Consider the following 24414-nt stretch of genomic DNA (forward strand, 5'->3'; position numbering starts at 1 on the left):
ATTTCACAGCCCAGAAGAACAACAAGGCAGATAGGATGCATCCTGCGGGCTTTTCCAAACTTCTTGGGTGGCAAAAGCTGCTCCCATGTTGGATTTCAGCTTCATGAAGCAGGCAAGGTGAGTTGTGCCCAGCAGAGCCCTCTTGGCACACCTGCCTGTGCAGGCAGCTGCCTCGGAAAGGCTGCTGTGCTCAGCAAATCAACTGGACAACGGGAACTCATCTTCTGCTTTGGTTAATTATTTTTTCCTCACGTCTGTTCCGTTTCACTGATACGTACGGTCAATTATCTCAACAGCCAGGTTATCTTTATTAAATTACACAGCTGCTGCATAGCATGCTGAGGAATAGTGACTTTTGATAGAAATTAAGGTTTTTGTCAGGGACAGGCAGTGGTAGAAGAGTTTCCCAATGCTGGGGACTTTGACTTTCTGAGGGCCAGCCACAAAAAGCACATCAAGGCATGCAGCTGTTTTAAGTGCTATGACCTTCTGAACTGGCTTCTTATGACCCTCACGCTTTTCCTTTTGGGAAGGCTGACATGTAGCACTTCCCAGTGTTGTCTTACTTGTTTACCAAAGTCTTTTGCTCACTTTCAGAGGTTATCCATCAGCTCAGGATAACATCTTGCTTCACAAGTAAGGTAAACTCTTCTCCCATTCCGTTTCAACCTCCACAATGGAAGGGTGGTATTTTCCTTCAGCTTTAAGTACATTGAATCTCCCCTGCTCTCCCTACTTCCTACTCCCCGTCAGCTTAAAATATATGCACTGGAGTGAGAATTCCCTCATGCGATACCTGCACCCTGTTTGCTCTGTGTAAGGAACATTTAACTAAGAACTGTTGTTTTTACATAACTGAGGACCTGGTGCCTGACCCCAGCAGGGGGGAAGGACCGAGAGACATCGGACTATGAATTCTTAATGTAATACACAGTCTCTTCCCAGAATATGTACTGACACCTGTATACATACCGATACCTGTATTGAGAAGTTAATTTAGGGGAAAGTGTAGCCAAAGTACCAGGAATCCATATCTTAAACAGACTGATAAGGGGAAGGGTATTGTGTGTGTCGGGATAGTCTGTAAACCCTGAAGGACCCAACCAATGGGGAACAGGGGAGGGAAATTGCAGCCAGGATTTTGGGGAGATATAAGCAGGGGCTTTTTGCCCTATTAGGTGTGCCTACCTTTAGGTAGAACACCCGGTCTTGCAAAATCATTATAAAAATATGCTTTGCCAAGAGATCCTGCCTGGGCCTATTATATTTGCAAAATAATTGTTTCCTACACTCTGGATTCAGCATCTTGTGACAGCAGACAGATAACTGAGTTGGACATCAAGCCCCCTCCCCTGTTATTTCATTCAAAGTACTATTGAGAAAAATCTAGTAGCATCCAGGTATTAAAAGAGCAAAGTAAAACATCAACCAGACAAAACTGACTTACTGGCATAGTATTTTCCCAAACTGGGTTTTCATTTATGAAGTCAATGAATTAATTCATGATCATACTTAATGGCCTAAATCATAAGCTATACTTGCAATCTGGAACAAAGGCCACTAATTGCTGAGATTTATTTACAATCCATCTGCTTTATTCAGGAAGCTTTTTTTTTTTTAAGCCAAGTGCAACAGTAAGGAAGTCTCAATAGATGTAAAATCTTTTAAACATTTTGCCATTCCAGTAAAGTAGAGGACATTCAAATGGCTCTGATGTTTCAGATGAGAAATTTCTGAAGTCCTCCCAAATACATTATTCCAACCTGTGACCTAGGCAATTCCTTTTTCATAGGTATTTATATAGTCTAAACACTGCTCACTCTCCACAACTATTGCACACTGTAACACGCAATCCTGCAGACTCACATGCGACCTGTTCTAAGACGGCTACTTCATCTGACACACATTCCCCAAAGAGAAGGATTGTGTCTGCATATAAAATGTGAAAATAACGAGTTTGACAATTAAGAGATGTGCTCTTAGTTACTGGGATGTCTCATCACACAGCAGACATGCTTTCAATGTTTTCTCAGCACCTTCACAAGCTCAGATCCAATTATCCTTCCTTTAAACGTGGTACATTATCTTTGACACTACCTTCTTACTATGCAGGAAACCAACCCCCGCTAAAAGCAACTGTCTTGTTTTCTTCAGGATTCCCACTGTTTTCCATTTGCACTGGGATCACCCTTTATGACAGGTACACACTGACACCTACTGCTTGGAGGAAAGACAATCCTGAAGGGGATTCATGCACACCACCCAATTTATCTTGGAGAATCTGGATGCTGCGTCTGTGCAGCTTCTACTCTGGAGAAGGGAAGTGCTTCTCTGGGGCACTCAGACCCACGTGGTAGCAGGACACTGTGAGCAGGGGCACGCACCAGCCCAGAGCCTATTTTTTGCCACTGCTGATGTGATGCAGGATGTTAATGTGCATCACACAATGTAATTGTAAGTTGAAAAAGGACCCAGAGCTCTTGTGGGCCTCAGGAGTTCCTAGGGCTTGTCCCACCAAGGAGAAAGCATCCAGTGGGAAGGTGGCCAAGAAAATTTCTGAGCAGATGTGAAATCTGCAAGATTTTTTCATTTTTTTTCAGAAAATTTACCTGAGAACAAATAGAGTAAAACACCTTAGCCAATACACTACAGGCTAGGAATGCTTGACTTGCATTATACAGAAAGGGTTGTCTCAGATCACAACTATTAAAAGGAGAACCAGTGAGCTGTACTGAACACTGCCAACAGGATATTAGTACTTCAAGAGAACAGAAGTACTAAAACAGGCCAAACTGTCCAGTGCCTTGCCTTCAATTCATGAGTATCTAATGCCATTTTTGGCTTTGCTTGCGATGTCAGCTCTCTTCCCAGTTGCAGTTTAATGCTCTACATGTTAACAAGGCAGCTCCGCACTACAAAGCTTCTGCTTTTTTCCCCTGTAATATCACTCTGGATTATCTCAGGACGTAATCACTAGGAAACGCCTCTGAAACCATCTACGTGACTTATGTCAAACCTAAAGCATATACACTACCGTGAAGCACGTATATGCAGATACCCCGACTTCTAACAGGGAATTGCTGTTGCCAGATGCTGCTTCACTACCTGAAACTACACAAGGGTTCTTGTTACTCAGTACAGTTGGCATTCACCGTCTCATTACAGAATTATACAAGGAGCAGTGCTACAATTTTTTTTAACAATCTCAACACCCGCTACCACAAGGTTTCGTTACAAAAGGGTTTGGAACATAAACGCCCTTCAGGCACGACTCCCTAGAACAATCAATCACCCAGCAAGGCTTTCTCCTTCCTTTAACAGTGCAGAAATCTGCTTGCTTGGTATTGAGCCCAGCTGAGTCAACAAACTGTCTTACCAAGGAGTATGGAGAGGGAGAGAATAACCCTGCTCAGCAGCAGGTGAATGGAATCCAATCCCACAACTCAAACTGGTCAAACCCACCTCATCCTTGCAATGCCCAAAAAAAGAGGGCTCCAGCTAAAAAAATTCTAATTTTCTGTCCAAATTTATTCGTAGCCCATTTGTACACTTCTTCTCTTGCATCAGGATTGTTACTTAGCATAAACAATCTTTGCCCTCTGTCTAAAACCCAGAGGGAACATGTGTAGTCTGGTTCACTTAGAGTAAATAAGCCTTCCCTGCACTTTTTTTTCCATCTTGTAACAGGGTCTGCCCACTTATTTAATCATCTTCACAAATCCAATGCCATTCGAACGTGAGTTACTGAAACTGTATGAGGCTTCGACTCTTGTACAAGGCCATCCATACTTCCTCTAAGTACACTGAAAATACTTCACTTTGTATATCAACTGTCATGTGATTACTTCAACTTGAAAATTTTCATCCCATGTCTCCCTTCCATCCCTCCACGAAGAAGTATGCCCATGTCCTTTCCTTCCCTGGCTTTTCCAAATGTGAGGAACTCCTCTTTCATCTCATGGATTTTCATTACTGGCCCTGAGATAGATGAATTTATTATCTATGTTATTATTTTTCATCCTGTATATTTCGTACTTATCTTTATATATATCTATGTCTATCTCAATCATCTTATATCTCACTGTCATACATTTTCTCCTAGAGGACACCCCCATCCCATTTACCCCTCCTAAATTTCTGCTATAAGGACAATTCTTGAGCATGACTCTATTTTATTATGCCAGTGGCTATTAAAGAAAAAAGAAGTCCATGACACTTAAGGAGCTTTACTAGCAATCTCCTCCCTCTCCTACCAGAAATACCTATAGGTTGCAGCCCCTCCCTAACCATTTTAAGCTCTAGTACTAATGCCCTTTTTCTCCATACAGACGACATGATATAAAGCATTATGCTGACATCAGACAGATTATGTATACTTCTTTTCTTCCTCTCTCTGGAAAGTCTTATAAAAAAATAATCCAGTTGTACTAGCATCACCTCTCTTGACAAGCCTATGTCACATTTTACCTCATTTATCACTGACTCTTGTACCATAATGACTGTTTACTTATTCCCTTACAGAGCAGCAGTAGTGATTAATTCTATACTTGGCCATGACTACTCCCATGTTTAAAAACAAACGAATCAACCAGCTAAACAAATCCACAACCCTAACTCAGTGCCATTTTATGAAACACTGTATTGGTGGCATTCTGACAGCTCTGACCTAAAGTTAAGACCTCAAGCATTTGCCTTACTGTTAAAAATAACATCCAGGGAAACATCTCCGTTGCAAACTGACATGGTACAGTACAAAAGAATCAAGTCTCTGGTTTGATTCTACCCAATCTGGTTTACAAAGGGACACAATGCTCCTTCTGTCTGCCAAGAGCAACATATTATGCAGTGTTTGGAAGCTAAAGAGCTCTTGTTCCCATTTAATTAACCTGTTGCATAATTATTTATATGCAACAACTGTATAAACGCAGCAGTGACTGGTTGGTACATACACATTCATGATTCACTTGAAGGATTACTTGAACAGTATTTCAAACTATGTAAGTGTGGCTGGTAGCAATACAAATAGATTTGACCATTAGTCTGCTAAAGCAGACAGTCTCCCCTTCCTCTTCCATAGTGTAAACCACAACTCCTACATATGCCATGCACAGCTCTGGGGCAACAATTAGAACATTCGAAGTTGCACAGGAAAAACTGGCCACCTACTCGAGTTCTCAGTTGCTGAAGCACGATGAATTGTCCAGCCAGCACCAGCTCTCTGGACAAACTGACTGCACTTGGCAACTGACCTCAGGAGTACACATTTTTGATGTGCGATAAATAGCAGCAAGACTTGCAAGCTGTTAGCTTTATTTACAAGTAATTGCATCTCAGCAGTGCTACAAAAGATGCAAGCTTGGCATGAAGCCTTAACGTTGCAAGGTGTGCTGCTCCCTCTCTGCTACTGCTAGCCATTTCTTCACTTTCCAGCTATTGTCTTTATTGCTGACTGTTCCCTTCCTATTTGCAAGATATATTACAAGGGAAAGCCATCCCTTCATTCCAATGGATGCACTCACTCTTTGTTCCCCATCCTAATACATCCACATCTCTATTTAGAATTTTCAAATGTGCTTCCTCCCTCTCAGAAATGTCTTCTTTGGACACCAGTTTTCTCAGGTCCACCTCTTGCTTCCCGTCTCCTCAGCAGTCCTGACAAGGTCAGCTGAAGAGAACCTCCTTCCTGGATCATTTTTCCATAACAGTTTTAAGCAGTAAGACAAATGGAAATGTGATGAAAGCCTACAATCATTTGAAGGTCACACCTAGACAGAAAGAAAGAGGGGAACTAATATTTTCAACAGAAAGACAGGATAAGGATTTAAACAGGGGAAAACTTGTGGCAGGGGAACGTATGCAGCTACAAAATAATCTCCCCAAGGAAAAGGCACAACCTCCTTGGACAGTTTGGAGCTTTTGAGGCACAGACTAGGCAACATCTGCAGAAATAAACTGCAGGGGATGATGGTGAATCAACAAGGCAGACAAGACCATGCAACCAGGCTACTCAGTGAACAGTTCATCGATTCACATTTCTGTACAGTTTTAGTGCAAGTCTCCATATCAAGAACATGCACTAAATGCATGCTTGCTGTAGTTTATGGTAGAAAAAATCTCTAAGAAAACGCCCAAGCTACAAAGATAAATAGGAATATATGCAAGAGAATTAACAAATTGAAGAGATCACTGTAAGAATGCCAAGTATCACTGCTCTCACAAAAAGCACCACAGGGATTTCTTTTTATTTGTTTAAACTTCACAGAAATCAAAGAAGCCAATTATAATATGCGGCCCTTCCTCCTCTGCAGCCCTTCACCGTTAATTGCCCTGGCTCCTGTTCTTCCACTAAGTGTAAATGAAAGCAGTGGAATTGAGCCTGCTACTGTAAGCAAGCAGAGCAAACTTTCACTGATGTCAACAGAATTAGGCCCCTTTTACAAGCAGTGACTTTGCCCTCCAGTTGGCAAAACAAGAACCGCAATTTGTTTGAATGCAGGGCAAATGCTGTTTCCTGCTGGCAGGCACGCTGTGGGTGCAGGCACCCTCCTGCTTTTGGGGGCTGCAGCACAGGAGCCGTTGCTGCCTGGGCTGCTCACTCCTCATCTGGTTCTTGGTTCCTTTCTGAGCAGGACATGTTGCTGGTTCATCAAAGCTTGTGGCAAAAAACTCTCCTATGCCCACAGATTATACACGCCTCACAACAAGCATCTAAGCTACATAATGAACTGAAGAAAAGACAAAACGAATGTCCATCTTCTAATCAAGAATTTACAAGACTGGCATTAAACCTCAAGTCTCATTTCTAAATACAAAAAAATTTCAACACAGTTTGTATCTCCAAAAACTCATTCATCCCACTAGCTGAGCAATACTTACGAACTTAACATTAATCTTCAGTTTGATTACAGTCTGTTCAGCATTTCTGGCATCAGTCCCCACATTTAATGCCAATAACAAGTCAATCCCACACAGAAAAATACATTAAAACAATTGAGTAAATACCTCACATAGAAGGGTGACATAGGCCGCTCGTCTTCCTGGGAGCTAAAAACAAAACATATTTTTTAAAGTTAGTATGCAGCTCTGTCATCTATTTGCAGTTTATTACAGCAAGATCCGCTTAAAAAGCAGAGATAACAAACGTGAAACAGTATACCTGTTACAGAGGTAACACATTTGTTTTGTCCTCTGGTTTTATCAATGGAAGAGAGCTCTAAGTTACACTCCTTAAGAGAATCCAACTCATTTCCAGTGTCCACAAATGTGGTGTAACAGATCTCCTGCTACAGGAGACACCCCAGCTCTGCAGTAGTGCAAGGACTATTCCCATAGCAACAATAAGGTATCTTGCCAGGAAAACCACCAGAGCCTGTTGCTGTCTGCTGTTCCAGAACTAAACAATCTGCCTATTAAAGCAAAAGTTGAGGAAAAATCACAAATGACATCTAGAGAGACCAAAGAAATGGCCATGGGTATATGCATAAGGCTATGAATCCTGTCCCCTGCCCAGTTTTATCACTCCCATGGAAAACGGAGTTTACCATGCTGAAACCTCCGTAGGCTTGAGATCAGGGACTGCCATCGGCTGGCGTGGAGCTCCCCTGACCAAATGCAGTTCCAGCAGTCAACTGGCCTGGCCCAAACATAACTACCTACCTGGTGTGTGGCCGTCCAGCTCCCTGATCCAGCGCATCATGTCTGTGCTGGCACGAGGGCAAAACTGAGCTGCTGGGGTGCTGAAGCTTAAAGGTGTGGTGGACTGAGGGTTAAGTCAATTTAAGACTGTGCTGCTGTAAAAAGGGGTTCAAATGAACTTCAGCAAGTCATTCCGACCAAATAAATGGTCGACTTTGTCCTGTTCTCCAGAGTAAGACCCTTGCCTTCCTCCAAGCACACAGGAAATGCCCCTGAGGTCAATTTGTCCCCGAAGGATTTTTAATTGTGTCTGCTGAAGAGCACAGCAAGTTCAGCAGAAGAGATGGGAAGCTCCATAAATTACTTCAAACAGAAGGAGAAAGGGCAACATCCCACAGGTGTTGGAAACCAAGCACTTCCCTGCTGCTTTCCTGCTGCTGCAGCAGCCTGGGACTGCACCAGCAGGCAGCAATGTGCCACAGGTCCCAGGGCACTGCCACACTGTAAAGGCATCCATTGCGTTTGAGCTTGTTCAGAGGATGAGAGAATATGGGAGAATACTCTGGGTAACGTGAGCTCAGCTTAAACTCAAGTCACTTGGGGGTTTTGATCACCTCAGCCAGCTTTCAACAGGGATCTGAAGTAGATCAAGCCTGAACAATTTTTGAAAACCCAGCCTGAGTCCATTAATCTAAGGAATTTTAAAAGACTTTATTTATCAGTTTATAAAAGCCTCTCTAAGCACAGAATAAAAGGGAAAGGAAACTTCTGTAGGTTTTGTAGCTAGGAGATCAAATATTCAACAGGTTGCTTTTGCAGATTTCACTGAAGCCAGTGGAAAACTCCCTCAGCGAGAGGAGCTGAAGCTGGCCCCCAGCCAGCTAAGCACACTGCTCTCATCCTGGATATACACAGAGACAGATTTCGCTGTGGCTCATTTGAACCCAGTCAATGTTATTACAGATCCACATATATGAATGCCAAATTCAGCTGCTGAGCAGAAGCATGAGGGAGGAGGTAGGATGCAAGGGAATCAGAAAGGACAGAAAAGTGGAGAGACAGACAGAGGAGTAAGCCAATGCACCAGAAAAAAAAAATCACAGGGGTTTACTTCTGCATCATTTTAACTCCCCCACTACAGTATGCAGAGATTCACAAAGAGACAACTACAGACATCTACAGAAAAGGTTTTCCAGCATGTTGTGCAGGAAGCCCAAAATACTGACTCAAGGGTAACATCAAATACCACAGCGTGGAAGGAAAAGCTGCTTCCGAAATCAGCGCGGTCTGCCAAAACTCACATCACCTCTGTAAAGCAACAGTGACTGGGCAGTTTTGCGCAGCTCCCCGAGAAGACTGGGAGCACAGCTGCTGCTGTAAACTTTGCTGCCACTTCCACAAAGCCTGTCCTCAGCAGTTCAAGCAAACTGCAGTTGGTTGCTGCTGCAGGAGAACCAAAAGCTGCTGCTGCCCTCATCGAGACCTGGCCCTAAGCAGCACAATGGGGGCTGACAGCCCCTGCTTGCAGCCAGGCAGGTAACGCTGCTGCCTGTGTCCTTGCAAGGGGTCCTTGTGAGAAACTGCTATGCCTTTGAGACAGCCTAGAAAAAATGGAGGGAAACAGAAGATGACCTGCAACAAAGGCACCAGTAAGAACCTCTGCCAGACCCAGGCTCGCTCCCCTGAGAGCATGCACAGTCTATCAGCTTGAATGCATAAGCTGTCTCTCTGTTTAGCACTTAGGGAGAATATATACATATATATATACATATATATATATACGTATAAAAATGTAAAGAAGCTACTTTAAACTCACAATGCTACTGGTAAAGTTTTTTGTAATGTTCAGTTCACTACGTGAATAGCTGTACTTGTAGTCTCAATGCCAACAAGCCCCACTGGTGCACACAAAACATGAAAAATGTTTTCTAATGAGCGAAAAGTTCGCAGTACCATCAAGATTTCTGTGCACCCATGCAGCTTCAAATAGCAACACCAAATGCTGCTGTGTATGGAAGGGGCAGTTCTCAAAGCCCCACCACAAATCCTTTCTTTTCCTTTACAAAAAACTTTCCTCATCTCAGGGTTTGAAATTAACTTCTAAGTTAATTTCCAAGAAGCACAATAATACTGAAAATGCCCAAATAACCTTCTTATATTCATACTCCCACTAGTTGCTTTGACAGATCGGCTGGAAAAGAAGTGTTCAGCAAGGACTCTGAAACCTCTTGCATTTCCTTCCTTTTCTTCCACAACAAGCACAACTGCTGCTCCACAAGTTCAAGTTTTATATCTGTACAAAAAACCATTATCTACTCACCAACTATCTACTAGCTAGTATGCAACCTAGACTTCTGAGAAAACCATAAAAATCTTTTACCTTTAAAAAGATCTCCTACTTCTGAGGAAAGCACATTATCCATTTCCCCTCTAATCATTAAAAACAACATATCCCAAAAATCTTTCCTAACTTCATGCACCTCAGTCAATTCATCTGTGTGAACTGGAAGATATGAGCTGTGAAAATCACACACAGATTTAAACCAGCTATTCCACATAATTCACAATCCCTCAAATTAGATGTGACACCACCAAGCCCTACTGTAATCACTTAGCACACAAAGATTCTGTTTTGATTAAAATGCTTTAAGAAACAGTGAATTATTTGTATTGTAAGGTAATAAACTGATGTGTTTATATTATACACACAAGCACAGCTTAGTTTAACAAATAAATGAAAAATGTGTGAGAGGTTTTAAACCTGTGTATATCCAATCACATGGGTTCAGATATAAAAGAGACAGGCAAGCAAGAAAAATGTGCAAGATATGACTCATAAATGATCAGTTGATATTGCACAATGAAATTGGTTTAAAACCTTGTACGCAGGATTCTTTGACCCTATCACTCACACTATGCTGATTAAACACCAACTGATTACTTGTTTTTAAAACACCTTGTACTGAAGGGTGTATTAGTATTGCTAGGAAGCCCTTTCTATCACGTATCCTTAAATCATTAAGATATGTTTAACATTTAACTGTATAGTGTACTTGGGCTGTGTAATTCCGCTTTGTTTAAAGGGACATACAACTCTTCGAGAAAGAAAGGAAAGCTAAATACTTGGCACAGTGACCTGGCACACCAAGTCAGCCGTCCACAGCACGCAGGGGACAAATCATTCTGATGTGCATTCGTCATACATTCTAAATTTCTAACCTTGCCCCCCAAAGAATTTATCCATTAGACAAGCAGGTTTTGTGGTAAATGAGATGGATTTTTGTTGTTGTTTGATTGTTTTAATATACTCTCAAAAGTTTTGTCCAGCTTTACACATGCCAGAAGGCAATGAAAGGATGAAATAACTTCACACACACAAAATAGTTATTTATTCAACCATCACCGATTACTTGGCCAAGCAGGTGAGTACAAAATACAGTAGTCTCTTTCTTCTCAGACATATACATAGCTTCCCTAAGAGAAGTGATTAAACAGAAATGAATTGCTCTTTCATGCAATACTTGGGAAAGCAATTTCTCACACTCCTAAAGAACACCTAAGCATATGATCACTTCCTTATTGCTAAAAACCAAAACAAATACCAGCCAAACTGAAAAAACTTGTTCTCTTTATTTTATGGCTAAAGAAGTAATATTGCTATGTCTGTGACCTTCACCGAGCTAACAAAAAAGTTTGTCAGACTGGAAGGAACGCCAGTATTGCCCACATCTTAGGGTTTTCAGGCACACGTATTTTACAGCATTTACACAACGCATCCTTTCCCTCTCTAAAGAAGAAAATAGGGAAGCTTGGAAGAAATCTAACTGTTAAAAGATAAATTTCCATTACAGAATCACAGTTACTTTTTTTTGCCTCCCTCTTTTGCAAAAGGAATGTTACAGGCAACCGTTCACCCATTGCATTATCTAATATGCAATGATGGTTTTCCTTTATTTTTTTGACATCTCATCTTCCCCTTCAGAAAGAATAAGGGAGCTGCTGAGTCCATTCCAGAGCTGGAGCTCTGGAGCTCCATTTAGATGGAGAGTTCTCAATTTATTTATATGCATATGGGACAGCCCATAAGGTCAGACACTCCAGGTCAAAGGGTGCCTTGGGGCCCTTCCCCCTTGTTTTATTTGCACTTAACTATCAGCAGTTCTTCCGTCCTGGCTTGCTGGCACTGGAACCTCCATTGTAAAGCTACTGCTGCCTTCCTCCTCCGCATCTCTTTCCAAACATTAAATGGGATATTTAGTTAATTAAAAAAAAAAAAAAAAAAAAAAGTGGTTTTTTTTTTACAGTCATGAAAATGTACTTTGACTCAAGTGTCAACATTTTGCACTAGAGATGAAGGGTCTAGACACTGGTAGGGTCATGCTGCTCAGCCAAGGTCATGTTTTCCTAATGCTTTGCCATAAAGTCTATTTGTTCTGACCTCAACAGAGCGATAAAGAAATGGCTCACTTTCTATTCCACCACAGATATTCTGGACTTCAAAATAAATGAATTATTTTGTAGTAAGAATACCTTTTCAGGCAATGAGATTGCTGCTTCTAATTTTAATACAGTCAAACTAAAAGGCATTGAAAAAATCAGTGGCATCAAATTACTAACAATGCAGCTTTTGATGGGGAGAAGCAGGAAGTCTGAGCTTGGGTGACTTGTTAAGACTTCAAAGTTATCTGTGTCTTGTTTTCTCACCATTTAGAAACACCATGTCACCCTGGAGTAACATACATACCATTTTTGCAATTGCAGGGGATTTTAACAATATAGTTTATTTACTTATTCTGACAGTCAACATTAAGAACACTAAAACCAGCTTCAAGAAAGCCTCAATTTTGAGGCCACAGTAGTGCTTTTTGCTGAACATCTTGTCTCATTCAGCACTTCTTTTTTTCCAAGTCATTTTCCCATAAAAGTTATTTCAAGCTTGCAACAAAAGCAAGATTGAAGCGGCTCATGAAAATTTATTGCGTACTTATTTTCTCAGTAGAGTGATTTACTCATAGTTTGTGCTTCACAGCGGTGGGTAAAAGGTAATGTTTTTGCAAACGAAGAAGAGCAGGCAATGTAAGCTTCTTCCTTCAAATAAAGCAAGACTGTTGAGGTATGTTATGCAAAAGACGAAAGAATAATACCATCCCTGATGCAAGAGTAACCATAAATTTAATCTAACATGATAACACTGTGATGATTAAAAGGTCATCATTAAAAGTCAGCACTTACCATCAATTATTGAGCAATGCCATCCTTGCTCTACACCCTTAACTGGAGGGGGAGGGAGGAAGAATGCACTATATAGCAACTGCCTAAGAAACAAGCGTTTAATAGCTATTTGTCCGTGAGTTATTTCCATGCAAACACTTGCATTTTTTCCCTCGAGAGTAACTTCTATAGTCAAAACCATAACACGTTGTTTCAAATATTTATCTCCTGCCTTCACAGTAATTACACTTATACCTGACCATGCTTACCACTGAAACCAAGTTAAGCTCCTGCTGAAGTTCCCGCGAAGCTACTCACCACATGAACCACATGTAAAAATAGCAGGCAGACAACCCAGCTTCTTTATTCTGGACTCATATACTCCACAAAATATATCCAATAATTTGGGTGGGGGTGGATTGGTATTGGTTTAAATATTAATCTCCAAAGGATCCCGCCATCTTCCCCAAAGCTGTTTCTTCAGCAGTGTTTTTCCTAAATGTCTTTCAAGCAAGTTACGCCTTAAGCCTGTGAGATCACATTGTGCAGCAATGTAACTGCAGGGCTGTAGAAAGGGACGTCTGTGGGGGAGAGTTCCCTATTCGCCTTATTTGCCTTCCAAAAGCGTGAGCTTCTGTGTCCTGTTTTATCTGGCATTCAAAACAGCAATATTACTATTTCACAGAAACAAGCTGAGATTATTATGAAGGGTCACTCTGTCACACATCTAAGGAGCACACACTATTATTTCTTGTTCTATTTTCCACAGCCAAGATTAAGGCATGAGTACCCAAGCCTAGAGCAGAAGCCTTTTAATTCTAGGAATACTATCATATAGCATAGCTGTGCCACATTGGGAATCTACCATGTTATCCACAGGCATAAATGCACAGGCTGTGCGTGAGGGGGCACTGAGACTGAGGCACATTGCCTGAATGGACAAAAAAAAAAAAATACACTGAAGTCGTTTGGCACACCTCTTCCCACTTCAAAGCAACATCAGGGAAAGTACAGGTCATCCCAGGGCAAGCTGAAAGGAGCAGAACTTCTTGCTGATTAAATGTCACTGAGTGAAAGGCTGATTTTCCATTTTTATTAACACATCTGAATCTACTAGAAGCCTTGACGGCACAATTTTGTATAATTATTTTCTACTCACTATCCTCCTGGTTTGCAAATATGCTTATCTTTTACAAAACGACATCAGTGTTAAATAGCTTGCTTTTGGTGTTTTACTTCTTAAACTAGTTGGGGCTTATTATGAAAGACAGGGCAGTGTCTTCGCTGCTGCTTGTGGTTTTGCAATTGTCTTCACTAGGATAGAACTACAAAACAGGTCAGAAAGAAGTGGAATGAATGTACCAGCCAAAGTCTCACCTCTTCTCAAGTTTAACAGTGTGAAGTTGCATAACGCACACATACCTGTTGCATTATAATGGTGAAGAACTGTTACCAGGTAACCAGTGATTTCAATTTCAAGGTTGTTTGTTAAAAGCTTGCATGATTCAAATAAAGTTATCTAAGAGCCCAGTTGTTAGGTAAATATTCATAGTTTCTTGCTTAATCAGGAGGACATCCCAGAGGCAAACACTGGAAAAAATCTCATCAATTCCCTCTTTTAGTCAGACCCCCAGGTACCCAGGAAGAGCTTCCACAGGGTCCTATACCCATCACATCACAGCTGTGACAACACAGGGTAACCCAGCTGTTGGTCAAATGTGAGCCTGGAAGGCAAAAAATTCACATAGCATTTTGCAATAGGCTATGACTATGACTTGACAAAGATGAGAAGAAAGGTTCGAATATCTCTTCAGTCTTCCACCAGAAAACAAACAAACAAACAAACAAACAACAACAAACCAACAACAAAACACAAAACCAAACCAAACAAATTAAAAAAATCAGATACAAGTTCTCTCCACCCTCAGAGAACACACTTCACATACATATTCCAGAACATACTTCACTAGGGCTTGTCAAGCACTCCCAGTACCTTGGATAGAAAGTGATAACAAAGTCCAAAGGATCAGTCTTATTTACAGTACAACTTGACACTCTCTAAGGCTCACTAATATGCTAAAGAGAACACAGTGGCCACTCCAAAATAAAAAGAAGAAAGTGTGGTGGAATACAAATGGTGTTCTCAGGCTAAAGTACTCGGTATTTGTGAAAGACTCCAAGCAAACAAAACAGTAAGGTAAATCAAACAACCCTGATGATGACAGCAAGCGAGACAGCCCATGCTGTACAGGTTAGAAACAGACCTATCCCACTCCCTGCCTCTATCAGATGCAATTTCTAAAAATATTTGTGATGGCTTAATTTTTCCTCTGCCTTGATTCATTTCAGCAAAGTGAGGGAGGCCATTGATCACAACCAAGGCCCCAGTGTGTATCTGTTTGTCTTATCTCCTATGGAAACTGGCAGATGTATTTGGGAAAGGCAGCTGTCACAGGTTTCAGCTTTGCACAGCTTTTGTTAAATTTGCAATAGACTAAGCCAGAATAAATGAATTAAAACATACATTAACAGCATTAGCAATGCTCTAACTAGGAATTTAAGTTATTAAAGTAAGCTCATGCTATTCAGAAAACATGTTAGTCTGTTAGCAACAGAACATTACTAGTGGAATGGTTGTTGGAAAATCAGTAATGCAACCCATGTGACATCCACAGGTGCCTATTTTACAGTGCTTGTGCGATATAGTGCCTAATGCAATGGAGGGTTCAACACATTCGGCTTTCCACCTCTACCCATGCAATGAAATCCAACCCTGATGTCCCCATTGTCACTCCCTTGCAGCAGGCCACCCTATCACATCATGTGCTAATCCACTGACACCTATATATAGAATAAAATGACACTGTATAGTACATATGGCTCTATGCAAACACATAAAACGATTTTTAGGAAGACAGACTCACAGCTCACAGATACCTTGGTAGATACAATACTTCGCCACTCTAGCAACAAATCCTAAATGTCACAGCTTCTTAAACAGAGCCACAGGAGGGTTCCCATGGCAGGTGCAGCACGGCCAGCTTGTGGCCCACAGAGAGCATAGAGCAGGGTACCTGCAGAACACAGGCAGGAGGGAGTTTATCTTCCCAGAAGGGGAAACAAGTGCGATTATTGCTGGCAGCTCATTCACTTTTTTGAGAAGCTAACACAGATGCTCTCAGTTTGGGAAGTGCCCCAAGCTGCAGCACCTGGAGGTTCCTGCTAGTCTGCTTTGGACCCAGCAACAGGAACCGTGCACTAAGAGTTGTCCATATCCTCAGCCGGAACAGCAGCATCAGCCTGTGCACCTCACGGGAACCACAAGCATACTGCTACCTGCGCTGGTACTAAACATTATCAGGCATCACCTTTCCTGAAGCTGAAAAAAAATGCCTGAAGCCAGCAAGACTCTCTTCCATGGCAAAACACTGCTCTAAGAAGGGAGGAGACAGCATTCCAAGGGGAAGAGTAGGAAAATAAAGGTGTACCCTGGAGAATGCTGCTGTTACGGGATTTGGGAGTATCTGTTTGTTTGCCCCTAGGTCCAAAGAAAATTAAGTGCTAAGAGTATAGTATACACATTCTAAAAATAGATCAAAGAGATGGAAAACAAGCCAGAATTTTGTGAATATTTTTTTTTAAGCGCAAAGCTGAAGCAATTCTGTACCATGCTCAAGGTTTAATGGGAGTTTGAATAAAAATCTTCAGTTTTAAAGTGTGGGGTGCACTTCTGGCTGATTGAGAGTGAATCCTTGCAACAACAAAAAACAAAGAGTCTAATTAGAGCCACCCTATGAAACCTATCTTCCCCTGGGGTGAGTAAAGAGCACACTAACAACCACTTGTTCTAACCTCCGCTACAACAGTCACAAATCCTCTGGAACGTAAAGAGGTTAAAAATATTATGTGAGACTGGTCCTTCAAATAGGAAGGATGCACTATGACTACTGCTTAAGGCATTCAAAGCACATTTCTGCTTCTCTGCAGTCATCAACATGGAACCCTGCGACTGCATTACTGCAAAAGAGACTTCCTCCACATTTATCTGCAGAGGACCCCGCACTTTATCAAGACAGTAACATTTTGGGCAGGAATTTCAGTTACTATTTTATCGTGGCCAAGTAAGCAGCAACTCGGCAGCTTCTGCCGAAATAGCACCACCACAGTGCTGGAATGGCATGCTACATTACTTATTTACTGTTTTGTAGATTACATAAAGATTGATATTCAGCTTATTTGAATAAGGCTAGAGGAGGCACGGGCTGTATAATTTTGCAAACTGAAAAAGCGATAAAAAATATGAATGACTCAGTAAAAGTACTGTGTGCACTTCGCCCCCCTCATCGCCCCAGTGGGTCTGTGCCCTGCCATTTGAAAAGCCTGCCTGCAGTTATGCCTGCCATGCTGTGGCAGGAGCACATGCCAGCACAGGTACACACTCACAGCTGGTGCTGAAGGGACGTGTGTCTCGACAGCCTGGAAACAAAACAGCCCTTTACCTCTGAAAACTAAACCTCCCTTCCATGCTGGTGCAGAGGCAGAGCACGCCGGGTGTGTGAGCAGACAGCTATAGGCGCGGTGTGCATGGAGGCTCGGCTGGGCTCCCTTACCGCATTACAGCCCCCGCAGCACTAAAGCGGCGGGAGGGAGCGGTTTGCTTGCGCGCAGGGAGCCGTCAGACCCCCACCGCTCGCCGGGACGGGGTGTCCCCGGAGCATCTAAATCCCTATAAACCAGTGAGCTGCTCCCACCCCTCGGCAGGCTCTCCCCTCCCCCTAAGGACAACACGGCACGGGTTTCGGGGTGCTACACCGAGCCTCACCCGCTCCGCAGGAGGAAGCCAGAGATCTCCCCCATCCCCAGGACCCCGTTAATACATTGACTTGTTACAGTGCACCGGCACCAGGCAGCCGGCCCGAGGGGTGCTGCCCCTCCCGGTATGGCCGGAGTCCAGGCTCCCCCCGCGTCGGGCAGCCCTGCATAAGCCGCGCGCCCCCTTTTGGGCCGGGGGCTGCCCCGGGCGGACACGTACCTCTGCAGGGGCATGACTTCGCAAGCCATGCTGGCCATCGGGCCGCCAGCCGTCCGCCTCGCCTCGCCTCTCGCCTCGCCGCGCACGCAGCGCCGCCAGCGCCTCGCCGCGGGGAAGCGGGCAGCGCGGCCCGGCCCCGGGAGGGGCGAAGGGGCCGCCAGCCCCGGGTTGGCGGCTGACATGGCCCGCCCGCCGCCGAGAGCACTGGCCCGGCCCCTCTCGCTGTCGCCGGGGAGCGAGGGACCCCCGCCCCGGCCCATCCCACAGGCCTGGGCAGATACGGGTTAACCAAAAGAGGTTTACGGTGTGTAGTTGGTCCTAGAAGAAATCCCACAAACTGAGGGCTAATTGCCACAGGATAACTTTTAACAAAAACACCCCACAAGGTCTTCCATACCACTTTTAGTAACTATAACCCCTTCCCTATTTCCTAAATGTCACCCATAGTGCAACGTAGTCCCCCAGAAGCTCCCTCTCCACGCCGCAGCAGTGCTGGAGCTCTCCGGGTGCTCGGGCAGGGCACTCAGCATCCACCTGGTCCCCCCAAAGCTCTGCTGTACCATTGATAGCATCGCTGGGTTACTCCCCATCCCAAAGCTGCAATGAGCCACGCTGCTGCATACAGGCACCTTCCCCATGTACACTGGGGCCAGCACAACTGGGCTTTCGAACCTACAATCCCTTTGCGTTGCTGTAGGTGCTACTGGGGTTCAGAGGGTTTCTGCAGTAGTTGGCCACAACATTTGGACACACAGCAAAGAGGAGCACATGAGAACTCTTCCCTTAACATTTGAAATGAAGAGCTAAGCGTTGCAGAAGCTTAACTAATTTTTCACTGACATTTCCAGTGGGCCACCCTCAAGCACTCAGGCTTCCACATCTGTGACTCCTGACCAAACACTGCTCTGAAACAATGAATCACACTGTTTTATTTGGTGGAAATTCGGGTCTGGGAAAAGTGGTAAACAAAAGAACCCCACACAATGGGTGTGCCACTTTCCAGGACAGAGCAGCCTCGGAAAACATGGAGTACACATTCTGTCAGAAGGTCTTACACTGAAAGGTCTGATGGCTGCTGAAGGAGCATACCCAAGTTTTATTTTTTTACCTTTGCATTCTCTCTGCCCAGAACACCTAAAGAATCACCTTCGACTTCCCCCAACATTGGAGAGAAATGCTTCTGCTGCTGCCCTACCTGTGAATGACATTCCCACTCTGCACACTTTATACGACGAAGAAGAAGGCAAACTCGAACTGATTACGGGACATAAGAGAATGGATCCTCTCACCATTTTAGGTGGTAAAATCCTAATGACTAATTCCGGCACCGGCAGACATTCCAGTCTTCAAAAGTTCAAGCCAATATTAAAAGCACTGTCACCCTCAACCCCAGTGAGGGCTGGCACTGGCATGGGACAAAGCTGCGGCAATAACTTGGTACCTGTACGTTTAAGACTTCCATGCAGATATAGGTCATGCGAATTAGACACAAGCCACATCAGCTTTCTGGAGAAGCGGCAGACACTCACAGGTTAGCAGAAGAGTACCAGACATTTCACAGGGATGCTTAACAGATCCTGACCTTTCTCAGTGGAAGACAGGGGTGTTTTCTATCTTAAAAACAGCAGGCAGCTGCATTCTCAGAAAGTGGTGGCATGGAGCAGAGACGCAGAGGTCAATTGAGAAGTGGCTCTGCTTCAGTACACTGAACTGTTTAATATTTGCTCCTGTCAGCAGGCTGGCTGGAAGAAGAGCATTAGTGATGCTTCTGCCCGTGGCCTCAGCACAAGCCTATTCTGCTGCACCACAGTCACACCAGGCGCAGCGCAGGGCCCCTTTTTAGGAAAGCCAGCAATGCTGATAAAGCACTCTGACAGCATGGATCTGGGCTGCTCTTATCTCTGGTAATTAAATGAATATCTTGATGACTTCCCACTAAATTAAATGTGCCCTATGTGCTCTTAAGCAACTAAAACCATGAGAGAAAGATTTTACTCTGATACATAAAACTGCGTCAATATAAAACAAAGGCACCTTGTATTGTCTCACAATTTGACAATAAATTAAATTGCCTCTTCCTGGACAGCCTTTTTTATACACACACAATTATTAATAGTTTATCACACTTCTATAAACTGAGTGTTACCATCAGGATGCCAATTAAAAAAAAAAACCAACTCCACATTTAACTAAGGGCCCATGTACATGGGGAAAGAATCAGTGTGTCAGTGTTCCCCAGAGCAGCTTGCTGAATAAACAGATGTGGAATAACTCAAATAGTTGCTGTACTCTGAATTTATACCCTAGCTATTTTGTCTTAACTTCCATGGGATTTGCCTGTATAAATGAGCTTAGACATACTAAGATCCTCAACAAAGAATCCACTAACAAAAAGAGATGCTGCAATAACCAGAAAGATTAATTTATGAATTAGCATCAGTGAATATGGTTAGTCCATACCATCCTGCTACAATCAACCAGATGCCTTGGGAGAACATTAAAGTTGTCCAGGGCTCCGTGAGCCATCAGCACCTTCAGATCCACCTGCTGTTTTTCTTCTTTTGGAGTCCCCTCAGTGGGGTATCAATTTTCTCCTCCCTTGCCTGCCTCTTTAACATTGCCCAAAACATCATGACTAAGAAGAGGTGCCATAGCTCACATTTCCCTGCAGGCCCACTGGCATGCAATGTCACCATCCTTTAAAAGAAAGGAGACCAGAAATTAAAAAATGCAGTTGGTGGACTTCTGCTAGCACTGGTTTCCCAAGGTTTTAGTTATTTCTGGAGCAGCTGCAAATATTGCAATAAAAGATTTGAACATGGAGAAATGTCGAAGAGACTGAAGTTAAAAAAATCCTTTGGGGCACAGTGGCCAACCCTCATTAAGGGCAGTAGTACTTGCTACACAAGCAGCAGGAAATCACTCCCTCATTGTCTTAATGGGCCCTTTGAATCTCTCACCCCGCTAAACAAGCACACAACTCCCTAATTCTTCACCTCCCCTGTTCGTGAGTACAGACCACAAGCGATGTGTTTGTGGCACAAAGTAGGCAGGCAAAGGCTGCCAGAAAACTACAGTCTTATCTCTGAACAATTCCACTTCCTTCTCACAGATGTTTATGTTAAAGCCAACTTGCTACTTGACAGAGGCAGGAATTCCTACCCTCCCCCTGCCCTCTTATGCCCTTTTTAACTTGCATAATTCAAGCTGGGTTGTCACATATAAAACCTGGGATTATACAACATTTTAGTTTGGATTTGTTTGTACTTGTTGAATTTGTTCTCCCATGTCAAACATGGAAAACAAAACCTCTTCTGCAAGTTTCATACGATTATTGTATTCCTATTGCTCAGAAAGGCCAAATTCATCTGTTGGCAGCAAAAATGCACAGCACTGGCTATTTATGGTACCATCAAACTTGCATACAGAGGATGGGGAAAAAAGTTCCTTTCTCAACAGGCACAGCATCCTCTCCACTGACTATATACTCCTTAGTGTGTTGCAAATACTTCAGGAAAACAGACAGCAAATAATAAAAATTATAAAGCCCCTTAAAATACCAAAACATACTGCCACACTTCAGCACCTATGCCAAGGCAACACCTGGGTTCAAACTATTTGATTTACAAATTTCTTACTGAGATTCAACAAAGAAAAAAAAAGACACTGTCTGGAACTAAATATGTCTCTTGTCAATCATCCTTACAGAAGTGCTTTATCCTTTTTCTCTCTTTTTCATACTTAGCTGCACACCAAGTAACTTTCTCATCACATAAACAAGAGGATCTGTGAACAGCACCAGAGAATATAAGATAAAAGTGATCTAGATATGAGATTTTATGAGGATGTGACCGTGTCTGCATCCTGAAAAGCAGTTACCCCTTGCCTTACTGCACTATCATACACAAATTAGATATTATTAAAAGAAAAAAAAAAAAAAAAGAAAAGAAAAAAAGGAAAGGAAAAAGAAAAGATCTTGCCTGGTCTGATAAAATCTGGTTTTTTTTAAGATGCTGGAGCTCTGCTGAATACTATCAATGTATTCCCACAGTGGTTACTAAGTTACACAATAATTTTCCCCTGGCAGAAACATGAAATGCAAAGCAAAGCAATCATCAGACTGAAAATCAAAGAATGTACTTTACAAAATACCACTAATACAAAATTTAAAATGCCATTATTTAAGTACACATACATGCATCGATACATGCATTTTTCTCTTTAGAATATCTGTGAATATAAACATCTGCAATTACAAATGATAAATAGCCTGGAAAACCTCCCGCAGACCAGAAGATTTGTATGTGCACACATGAAATAAGCAAGTCACATGTAAATAGAAACCATATTTGGAAACTGTAGCCCTTCATGTCCAAACAAAGCAGACAGATGATTAAATAGGCCCTGTCCAAAAGAGCACAAACAGGAGGAAAGAACAACTAATATGTCAAGACTGTAATTTAGTAAAAGGGGAATCCTCAGAAAGGGAGTGAGTATTAACAGCAACTTTCCAAGGCTGGTGCTCAGCCCTGTACCACTGAATGCTTTTATCAATAATCTGAAAGGAAATGTAAAGTAATACTGGTGGTTCTTTTTCTATGCTGCATACAAGCAAGCATTAGGACTTTCCATAAAGACATATAAAACTCTGATCTAGGAACTATATGCAAGATGATGGGTCCTACTGGGAGATGCATTAGGCCAGATCAGCACTTCTACACAAGCCCTGAGTGACTGTGCGGCTAATACAAGTAACGTTCGTTCTCTGCAGGGGCATCAACATGGATATTGCGTTGAAAAGGTGTATCATGTCTGTATTTCCTGTTGGGGTAGTCGCTACAGAAAACTTCGATTAGTTCCCATTCTCAAGCAAGTTGTGAAAAATGGAAGAGTGCTCAAAGAGAACCCATGAAGGGAACACAAGAACTAAACCCCACATGTTTAGTGCTTTTCAAAGAAAACACCCTGTGCATGCAGGAAACATTAGTATTTGACCTCGTACTCACAAGCTGAACAAGATCCAATGGCTGGGAGTCAAAGACAGACAAATCATTACTAGAAATGAGACTTCTTAAATAACGAGGATAACTAACTAGTCACACAATCCATCAAAGACAGTGAATTTTTAACATTGCCTCTGTTTAGGAACGCCGAGCCTTTTACAATCTGCCCAGATGTAATTTGCAGAATACTCTTACTTGTTTTCTTAACTGATACTCCTCTTGTCCAAAAGAGAAGTAGATTGCTCTCGGTTTACTTCATTTTATCCCTTTTATTTTTTGCACTGGCACAGAAATACAAGTATTGTTGGCATATACATGAGGAATATTCCTTTTTTTTTTTTTTTTCCACTGCAGCTCTTCCGTTCCTTTCTGGAACTTGGAGGCCAAATTACCTTTTAAAAAAAGCTAGTTAAAATCTATTAAGGAGGAAACATATGCCATAATTATTCCTTAAACTTGCTGGGACAGGAGAAAAGTAAACACCAAGCTGAAAGCTTCTCAGAGCTTCACATTCTCAGAGTTCCTGATCTGGACCAACAGATAAGCATGTCCATCGCAAGGGACACCCCAAGCTCCTTAGGGGACCTGCATTAGATGCTGGGCTGCTCTTCATTCAGCAGCAGGCTCCTTTGCAAGCGCTGCCCCACCCGCCCGCCAGCCGCTTTAACTTGCTCCAAAGGACTCTTGCCCCATGGGACAGCCCAGAAATTATTTCTTGGCTTCCCCCCTCAAGAAGGGGGAGGATTGGGAATAGATTCCTAACGGGTTTTCTGGGAAAGCATCAAGTAATGAATGGTTGTGCCAGCTAATCTGCTGTGGGAACAAGGTAAAGCATACTGCATAACAAGTCACTCAGTTTTTTGTTTGCACCAGTCAGTAGTCCACATGCCAGAGCACTGCAGAGCAAGCAAACAAGCAGGAGTCTGGTCAAGTACAAGTTATTTTCAAAGCAGGCTTTAAGCTCTGCTAGTCCAATGAAATTTCTCCCACTCCTCTAAATGATTATTTTTATAAAACAGTCTGCACAAAGACCCTGTCAAAATTCATCTCTTTCAGACCAAAGAAAATGTTTGCCACAGAAAACACTGATGAAAAAGCATTCGTCAGCAAAAACATTAGAAAAACTTGAAAAATTTAAATGAGCCCTTGGTAATCCCTGCATTATTTGTATTTCCTACCAAAAATGTCACTGGTTTCACACTTTCCCACCTTTCAAAAACATCCTTCCAATCCTCTACAAAATTACTGTCCTTTGAACTCCATGCCTCTGCACTCACCATCCTTTCTGCCTTCTAATGCATCTTCAAGAGCAATGCTTTTAAGTCACCCTTAGCCTCACGAAATAACGACCATATCAGAAGGGCTGTGCAAAGCACAGCAGCGGGCCACACCATTCACGTTTGGCGCACGTGGCTTTTTACTCCCCTGAAAGACAAAACTGCCGTCTGTGTTGGCAAGGGAGGCAAGGGTTGCCTCCTGGCAGATTTACCATCCAGAGAAACCCTCTGGAAATAGCTCCCCTTCTTGAGCAAA

General features: G+C 42.8%; 1 protein-coding gene across 30 annotated transcripts in view; it reads right to left on the reverse strand.

Moving 5' to 3' along the window:
- FAM13A (family with sequence similarity 13 member A) overlaps positions 1-24414 on the reverse strand; it is a 163762-nt gene that overhangs the window by 43817 nt on the left and 95531 nt on the right. For 23 of the 30 annotated variants that reach the window (XM_065061512.1, XM_065061522.1, XM_065061532.1 and 20 more), the window contains one exon: positions 7003-7044. The exons of 2 other annotated variants lie outside the window; for them this stretch is intronic. In XM_065061512.1, the coding sequence (XP_064917584.1) occupies positions 7003-7044 (42 nt within the window). Of the gene's footprint in view, positions 1-7002; positions 7045-17878; positions 18154-24414 lie in introns of those variants that run through there. 5 more of the 30 variants (XM_065061535.1, XM_065061537.1, XM_065061534.1 and 2 more) reach the window with 2 other exon arrangements.

The sequence above is a fragment of the Columba livia genome, chromosome 4 (genome assembly GCF_036013475.1).
Source record: "Columba livia isolate bColLiv1 breed racing homer chromosome 4, bColLiv1.pat.W.v2, whole genome shotgun sequence".
NCBI lineage: Eukaryota > Metazoa > Chordata > Aves > Columbiformes > Columbidae > Columba > Columba livia.